This window comes from Cyprinodon variegatus, unplaced genomic scaffold, assembly GCF_000732505.1.
Source record: "Cyprinodon variegatus isolate N-32 unplaced genomic scaffold, C_variegatus-1.0 Scaffold43, whole genome shotgun sequence".
Lineage (NCBI taxonomy): Eukaryota > Metazoa > Chordata > Actinopteri > Cyprinodontiformes > Cyprinodontidae > Cyprinodon > Cyprinodon variegatus.
In genome coordinates this window covers 317,408-326,833 of record NW_015150496.1, presented here as the reverse complement: position 1 = coordinate 326,833, position 9,426 = coordinate 317,408, and the positions used below count along the sequence as shown (strand labels likewise).

Genomic DNA, 9,426 nt, shown 5'->3' with positions numbered 1-9,426 from the left:
TGTCTATTTCTAGATGAAAATTTTTGCTGGTTTGAACTATAATGTTTAATGGAAATCATCCGCAAATGTCTTAACATTAGTCCAAAAAGGACACATTTCATTAAATACTAATTGAACATAACTGTATAAGGTATGATTTAAATAATTTGTTGATTCATTAAAATTGGAAGCGATGACATCATTTGTTATACTTTAGATACACAAATGGTCGAACATCAGAAAATATAGTTATGGTCATATTAATGTGTATCCAGGGTATCTTTACGGTTGTTTTTTTTTTTTTTTTACCTGTCCATGTCAATGAGCTGCAGAAATTATTTGTTTTACGTTTATTTTTCTAACTGTTTCACTTGTTTATTTAAGGAACCTCATTTTAATATTGAGTTATCTAAATATGTATTAGTATTACTGTAAATTATTTCCTCATTTATCTATTGAGACTTTATTGTAAGTATAATGATTTCTTTTTTTTAACTTTTTTAAAACTTTTACGGAATATTGTAAGTGTAATTGTTTTTTTGTTTTGTTAGATATCCATTTTTAGCACTAAAACAGCCAGGTTTACTTTCACTTAATTCAATATTATTAAATAAAATATCCCATAATAAGCATTATTTAGACATCTACTATAAGTGCTATTTTAACATAGCAGTTAATGCAAATAAAGACTGTGGCGAGTGTTCAGTAGGGTGAATTTATCTCGGATAACCTTTCTGCTCCCAGTCCACAGCTGTCCTCCAAACAGCCATTACTCCAGCTGCATGATGGTGTGCCCACCTCAGTGCGCCCCGGCCCGCGGTCAGAGGGACTGTAACCATGACTGTGTGGAGGGCTGCCAGTGCGACCTGGGCTATGTGCTCAATGGCAAGAGCTGCATCCTGTCCCAAAACTGTGGCTGCTACACAGATGGAAAATACTATGAGGTCAGTGGGCATTACCAAACTGAAGCAAAGCTTTAAACGTCTTTATTCAGATTTCCCTTCCAAAAAGCCAAGCTTCTTTTAATATTGTTCTCTCCTGCTATATCACTGCAATCTATATCTCTCTGTGTGTTTACTTATTTTGTTTCTTGATTACAGCAACTTTAATTAGTAAAACTTTGTACGAAGTTTTGAATTGTATACACTGCAAAAAATCTAAAACTAGATAAGTAATTTTTTTCTTAAAATAAGTGCATTTGTTCTTGAATTGAGGAGGTAAAAGAGACATTTTGCCAATGGAACAAAACAATTTACACTTAAAATAAGAAAACACAATTCCATTGTCTTATTTCAAGTGCATATTATCTAATTATCTTATTCTAAGACTAAAACTACTCATTCCACTGGCAAACTGTCTCATTTACCTACTCAAATTAAGGGTAAATACACTTAATTTAAGACATTTTTACTTATTTCTAGATCATTTTTGCAGTGATTGTGGACTTCATTGGCCTTTGGATGCTTTTCCTCTAACATTGGGTCCAAACTTTGTACCTTAGGATGACACCATGTAATTCAGCTTCTTTTTAAACAAATGCAAACTGACAAAGAGGAGGAAACCTTTGATAAAAACAATCTCAAGCTGATTAGATATATTTGTGTTGATATAGAATGAAAAGTCAAGTCACTCAGAACTCAAGTGACTCAGAACTAGAACATCAGTTCAGTTGATCACTCACCCCCCACATAGCAGCAATAACCACCTTAACAACTATATATGACATCCTGTAAAAACAAATCGAGACATTTAATATGACATAGAGGAAGATATCTTTCCACTGCATAGGGAAATGAGGGACATATCAATTTGTGAGCTACACTATTTGTTCTGTCCTCAAGGACGTGTTATCATCATCGCTGTTTATGCTTCTCAAACTAACGTCAGAACTAAATAAGTAGAGGCTAATCATCAAATTTGCAGATACATGTAACACTGTCATTGTGAGCCTCTTGCAGGAGGTGAAGCCATGATCTGGGTATTAAGCTAACTTTAAGACTAGAAGTGATGCAATTTTTAAGAAAGCTGACAAGAAGCTATTTTAAATTAAGTTTAATGATTTTACCTCTAATGTCCCTTCTTTTAATTATTTTTTTTTCCTTTCATTTAATCTGATTTAAAGTGTGTTGGTTGGATAACCTACCTTGAGTCCTGATATGTTTTTGTAAATGTTTCTGTTTTTGGGTTCTTTCGCTAATGAAACACAAAATCAATATCTAATCAATTTCCCCTTCAGCCCAAGCAACTTTTCTGGAACAGTGACTGCACCAAACGCTGCCAGTGCATTGGAAGAAACCTGATCCAGTGCGACCCCAGGCGCTGTAAGGCAGAGGAAGAGTGCACTTTGCGGTTCGGGGTCAGAGGCTGCTTCGCCCGCCGATCTCAGCACTGTGTGGCATCTGGTGGGGGAGTCTTCAGGACGTTTGATGGGGCGTCACTGCGTCTTCCAGCCTCTTGCTCCTTTGTCCTTTCCACAAACTGCCACAAGCTGCCCGACCTTTCCTTCCAACTCATTGCTAACTTTGATAAATGGAGCACGCCAAACCTCACCACCATTTCTCATGTCTACCTTTACATAAACGAGGAGAACATTCTCATCTCTGGAAGCACTGTCAAGGTAAAGTGAAGTTTGAACTGTGTTCTCATAAAGTTTAACCCTTGTTTAAGGCAGGAGGCCCTCTGAATGGAGAAGACAACACATAAAACAAACCCATTATACAGATACAGAAGTTTTAATAGAATAGACATCCATTATTTGTTCTAGGTTTTATCCCTCTCTTCTTGTCCCTTTTCTTGTTGTTTTCCTCTCTATGTTTTGTACTCAGCTGACTTTTCTTGCTGTCTCAAAGGGAATGGAAAATTTTTTCCAAGCACTAAGCTCACTTAGCTGATTGCTCCTTCCTGTGTTTCCAAAAAGGTGACGGCAAAAGTAAATAACCCAGTCCTTCTTTTCACTGTGGACAAGCCATGATCTGCTTATCTGTTCTCCTTTTTTCATGGGGCGACAATGGCGTTGGATGTTGTGTCCTTGGGCAAGACACTTCACCTGCATTGTCTACTGATGGTGGTCAGAGGGCCCGGTGGCGCCAGTGTACGGCAGCCCTGCTTCTGTCAGTGAGCCCCAGGGCAGCTGTGGCTACAATGTAGCTTGCCACCATCAGTGTGCGCGTGAATGGCTGAATGAATGTAGTGAAAAGCGCTTTGGTCAAGTCTCCTGACTTGAAAAAAGGCGCTATATAGGTACATGCCATTTACCATTTCATTTGGATGAAATAATAGCTGCATGAATCATGACAGCAGGCAAGATAGAGGAGACCAGGAGGCGGGGTTACCAATTTACTTGCTCTGGAGAGCAGAGTGCTCTGCTTTTATATGTTGTCTCCAAAGTCTCAAGTAACAGAAAAAAGTCGGTACAATTTGGCAATAGTTGCTTTTTTTAAATAAAAGTGCTAGAGGGGTCAGAAAAGTCGCTAAATATAGCGCTATTGTCGCTATAAGTTGGCAACACTGCTCTTCGCACCGTTTGATTTCAAATGCTGTCTGTTTGGATGTTTCTGAACATGAGCAGCAAATGGACTGATCCAATGTGGTGGCCACTGAAGGGGGGGGTTGAGACACATTTAATATTATGAGTGTTCTGATGGCTTTTTAGCGAAAGGATTTTTATCAATATAAGTAATATGCACAATTAAGGAATAGTTGTATTAACCATACATGTAAACAGAGTTTTATGGGGCCCCAGGACCTTGGGGCCATAGGCAACTGTCTAGTATTGCCTAATGGTAAATTCCCCCTGCCATAAGAACTCACTTTTATTCTGCCTCCTCAATGTTGCAGAATTTCACATTTGTTCAAATTCTTTCTCCTGCTTCACAGATAATAAAGGAGTGTCTAATAATATACAAGATTGAGGGAAAACGAGGCAAAACTTAATAGAAATTTTTTTTGTACATAACTCTCCAAAAGCCTGTTGTCAACTTTCTTAATAAAATATATATATATTCTGCTTTTATACAGCAAGACTCATATTATATATTGGGTTTAAACAGTAGTTATCAAGCCTTTTTGCCCATCAGATTTTTAGGTGCATATGGCATTTATTTGAAAGTGAGCTGAAAGTCATACAGCAAAGGTTAACAGGCCAGGAATCAAACCTTTTTTTGGACTTTGGGGGGAAGCTGGAGTACCCAGAGAGAACCTAACTCATGCAGAAAGACCCCGGGCCGGGAAGCAAACCTGGAACCTTGTTGTTGCAAAGCAGCAATGCTACCCACTATGCCCTCTCTTTCATTTATTCTATGGGAAACTGTAGTTCATAACAAACTGTAGTCAAGTAGATCCAAGACTAATCTCCGTTTCTTTCTGAGCTGTCTAATTTACCAATTACCTCTACAAGAACACCCTTTTAGAGGTTCTGGCTTCTGTCCATGCCAGTCATTCATCTGGAAGTGGTCTCACAGAGGCAGGTAGTGAGCTTCCGAATGCTTTAAATCCCAGTGAGCTTTGATCCTGCTGGGGCTGGGAGAGCCATTAACCACAACATTAAACTAAAGTGGCCTGAGGATTATGTGAAATGTGGTGACAATGTTTACCAGGAGCCATCCCAGCACCATCTCATACTGCCATAACCGGGGCCTCACATTGTTGTTGTTTTTTATCTGTTTTAAAACCCACTGCCACTAACTAGGCTATGGCAAATTAGCACAAACAAAGGACAAAAAAGTATCCCCATAGAGATAAAAAAAATATATAAATTTAAACAGAGCTGGTTAACAGATGGTAGGTGATGGGACCAGCTAGAGTTTCCAAAGTCATCTGTGGGTATATATATGATCAAATTTTACCTTTGGCACCATCATATATCTACTGTATGTCTTTCCAACTCAAGAAAGAGACTTGCCTTTACTGCGTTACCATCTTTCCCCCTTGTGGGTGCTGCTCATCATAAAAAGATGTGTCAAGGAGCACAAAATGACAAGGAGCAATGGTGTATCAGCCATGCAGCACAGAGTGTTGTGGAATATTATGGCCAGTCTTATTCTTATTAGGAACATCAAAAAGCAAAGACCTTCAAGAACATTTTCTGTAGTTGGATGCATTAAAGTCTCTAGAATGGACCAAGAAAGAAATGGTTGAACTTTGGTATTTCTTTAGGGGATGTTCTTCTGACCATTAGCTTCTCCAACCTAAGATTAAAATGTCCTCTCAGGTCAATGGTACGCCAGTGTCAGTCCCATTTCTAACTGGCCTGATGACGCGCCTGTCCACATCGGAGGGCTTCATTGTCATCGACACACCGCAGGACATTCAGGTGCGATACAACCGTTTCAACACTCTCAGCATTACAATGGGCCAGCGACTTCAGAACAAAGTGTGTGGCTTATGTGGAAACTTCAATGGAGACCCCAATGATGACTACATCACCTCCAGGGGCAAACCAGCTGTCAGTGCCCTGGAGCTGGCTCAGAGCTGGAAGACCAACGGCATGCAGAACAGGTAAGTGAGGCTCCTAGATATTCTGACAAAATCTGATACCTTTGAGAGGTTGTCAGAACAACCAGAAAAGCTAACCACTTGCCTTCTCAACACCCCTGGTAGTGCTACAAGGGACTTAAAGTGCCATCAACTATGCTTTGTGTAACAGTTGCGACGAGACCCAATATGTGGCTTTAGCCCAGTCCTGCGACAACACGGCTGTCCTGGCACTGCAGTCCGAAGATGCCTGCCAGAAGCTTACCGACCTGAAGGGCTTCTTCCAACCATGTCACGGCCTGCTGGATCCGCAGCCTTTTTACCAGTCCTGCTACCTGGATGGCTGCTACAACCACCGCAAGGCTCAGGTCTGTGGATCCCTGGCAGCCTACGCTGAGGCCTGCCGCTCTTTTGGGACCCTCACCACCAAATGGATAACCCAGGAGAACTGCTGTAAGAGCACCGTCAGACAGTCGCTTCTGTCACCTTATATAGCTTTAGTTAATCTTCCCAGTATTTATTTCCACCTAACCTGCATACAGATCTCGTTGTACATGGTAGCCAAGCAAATGACATTTCATTGACAATCTTACTATGTGGCTTTGTGTAATAAGTCTAAGTTACAAACTCAAACTTCTGTGTTTTGATAAAAGACCAGCATGGAGTAGTAAGTATGAAACAGACTGAAAAGGATGCATGATCATTACGAGAAGCAGCAGAGAAGAAATTCAAGGTCCAAGGAAGAGTAATAGATATTCACAGCTCAGCTTGAAGACTTTTGTCGGTACAACCCATGAAGGAGGAAAAGCAAAACTGTGAAAGGGGAAGCTTTTAGTGAATGAGACAAAATGTGCACTTAATGTGGTTGGAAATGCCTAAGATCTCCCTTAACATACCATCCTCAAGGGTGGCCACTGCATCATGCTATGGAGATGAATTTCTTTAACAGGAACAGGGTAGCAGGTTAGAGTTGATGCAGCTAAAATCCTGATGGAAAACCTGTTAGAAGCTGCAGAAGATCTAAGACTGGGATGGAGGTTCAACTTCAAATTGAACAACTACCCTATTCCGTAAAAGTAAAAAAAAAATCCACTGGACTTGGTTTTCAAGATTTGAAGACATTTCGCCACCTCTTCCAGGAAGCTTTCTCAATTGGGGATTTTACGAACGGGGGATTTTACGATCAAGTAAGATGATACGACTGGCATAAAATCAAATACAAACAGCATAAAAATAAAACAACAAGCCGCTCCCATCTAGGCGTAATCGGAGAAAATATCAGACGAAGTGTGCTCCTGATGTCCAGTCTGCTCCGTAGCTTTGTTTTGGTCGCTGTAACTGCAGGAAATCCCGCTTCACAAAGATAGGATGTTATAGATAGGATGCGTCTTGAACTTAATTAACCTGTGTCAAGAGGCACAGATGCACCGACTGATGTAATTGGGAGAGAATACCGCAAATTTTTATATTTTTCAAAATAAAACACCACTCAGACTCTGATCGTCGATAAATTCTATATATATATATATACTTTTTTCTGTGCGGCCCGGTACCAAATGAGCCACGTACCGGTCCGCGGCCCAGTGGTTGGGGACCGCTGGTTTAGATGACAAAGTCCTGACCTTGATGTAACTGATTTTATATCTATATATATATTTGGAGAATTAAAAAACGATTTTCTAGCCATTCTTAATATTCTTCCGCTGTTTGATTAATTGCCATAAAATTGCCAGCTTTACCTGCAGAAGCAGCAACTTCTATTGCACCCCACAGTGTTCAGGGTTTTATTTGTAAATATGTTGAAAACCATGTTTTGTTTTTTTCCCTCCACTTCTCACATGTCTGTCGGGGTGTCTTACATTAAATCCAAATAAAACATACTTAAGTTTTTTCAGGAAACAAAAAGTAGAAGAACTTTAAGATCTGTTTATACCTAGACAGTTGTGATCTTTCTGCTCATTAGTGTACTATCCTGTTTTTTGAGTGCCACAGCTAACATTGTGTGCGGACCTGTCTTTAGCAGAATGGATTTACGACCCCTGTGCGGGAGAGATCTGCACAAACTTCACATGTGAGCTGGAGAATGGAGGCGATCTGTGCGGCTGTCCTGAGTTACCCACCAACCCTGCAGGTGAAGCTTTCACTGTTGCTTTCTGCAGCTCAGCCTTACACTGGAAAAGTATAACCTTGCTCAAACAACAACAACAAAAAACAAAAATGATGTCCAGATATCACATCTAAAATATTTCACTTCACAGAACCTGAATTTAATCACTTGTTATGACCTGATAATATTGACACAACTTTAAATCTTTGCCCTGTTCCAAATGATTTTCTGAAAATTTCAGTTGATGAACTAAACTAATATATTGACATTGGACCAACCTAATATACTTACCTTTAACAAAATTAACAACAATTAATGTTTGGAAAAAAATCCAGTTAATTTAAATATAACCAAATTAGATTTTTCAAATATGAGAATTGAGACAAGCCAATTAACCTAAAAATCATCTTTTTGGATTGTGGGCAGAAGCCAGAGTACCTGCAGAGAACCCAAGCATGCTCAGGGAGAACTCCATGCAGAAAGATCCTGGGCCGGGATTCGTACTCACAACCTTCTTGATGCAAATGCAGAAGTGTTAGCCACTGCACCACTGAGCTACTCTGTCATGGCCTGGGACATAGACCTGATCACGTGCTCTGACTGCATGCAGAGCGCAGTTCACATTTTACTCAAACAGAAAAAATGACTTGCAGGCCATGAATAAATATATACAATTTAAGAGAAATCATAAACTTTGTTTTGGGTCCTTTACATGTGTATTTAGTTCAGCTTGATGTCTCAAAATCCAAAAAGAATGATTTACATAATGAAATCAATAATTTGATCTAGTTTAGAGTGAAAAGCATTAGTTTGAATGAACAGTTACATGTTACACTTTTTTCAGTGTACTTAAGAAAAAAAACCCAACAGGTTTTCTTTATTTAAATCTATCTTTGCCCGGCAGGTAACGATGACATCATTCAAGCTGAGGTGAACTGCAAACACGCTCAGATGGAGGTTTCTATCTCCAAGTGCAAACTCTTCCAGCTGGGCTTCGAACGAGAAGACGTGAGGATCAACGACGAGCGCTGCGCCGGCATCGAGGGAGAGGATTTCATCTCCTTCCACATCAACAACACTAAAGGCCACTGCGGCTCCATCGTACAGGTCCATCACGCTGCTCCTTTCCTCAAGACAGACTGAAGGCCTGCAGGGTTCTTAACACCGCAAGCTGTGCACCATAAAAAAAAATTAAAGCATATATTTTTTTACCCTGCAGTCAAACGGCACACACATCATGTATAAGAACACGGTGTGGATAGAAAGTGTGAACAACACCGGCAACGTCATCACTAGAGACAAGACCATCAACGTGGAGTTTTCCTGTGCTTACGAGCTGGACCTGAAGATCTCTCTGGAGACCGTCCTTAAACCCATGCTCAGGTCTGACTCAGGGGTCGGCTGCACTACTTCACCGTAAAACAGGCAGATTTATTTTATCTATATGAAATATTTTATGTAGATCAGTCCATCCATGCATCCATTTTCTTTCACGCTTATCCCTTCTGGGGTCATGAGGCGTGCTGGTGCCCATCTCCAGCTATCTATGGGCGAGAGGCGGGGTACACGACCAGACAAGTCGCCAGTCTATCGCAGGGCAACACTATTTTATATAGATAAGAGATAAAAATGTGTATATAGATAAGAATAAAATATTTCATCTACAACTTCTAAAGTGTTTGATGGGAAGACACAGGAGAAAAATGGAAGATATTTACATTAATTGCAAAAAGTACTTTTATTCATTAGTAAAGCAAATGCCAGAATAAAAAAAAAGGTAAAACCCCGAAACTTTTTATTGATTTTTCCATCAATGTATAGATGTTATAGCCTCATGAGACCATCCTGATCTCGCGAGCTTTCAAGGT

The 9,426-nt window shown here is 40.0% G+C and overlaps 1 protein-coding gene across 1 annotated transcript in view; it reads left to right on the top strand.

Moving 5' to 3' along the window:
• Nucleotides 1-9,426, top strand: part of tecta (tectorin alpha) — a 45,341-nt gene that overhangs the window by 24,910 nt on the left and 11,005 nt on the right. The window contains exons 12-18 of the mRNA XM_015370181.1: nucleotides 724-923; nucleotides 2,216-2,596; nucleotides 5,189-5,475; nucleotides 5,624-5,904; nucleotides 7,472-7,582; nucleotides 8,463-8,665; nucleotides 8,778-8,941. Of these exons, the coding sequence (XP_015225667.1) occupies nucleotides 724-923; nucleotides 2,216-2,596; nucleotides 5,189-5,475; nucleotides 5,624-5,904; nucleotides 7,472-7,582; nucleotides 8,463-8,665; nucleotides 8,778-8,941 (1,627 nt within the window). The remainder of the gene's footprint in view (nucleotides 1-723; nucleotides 924-2,215; nucleotides 2,597-5,188; nucleotides 5,476-5,623; nucleotides 5,905-7,471; nucleotides 7,583-8,462; nucleotides 8,666-8,777; nucleotides 8,942-9,426) is intronic.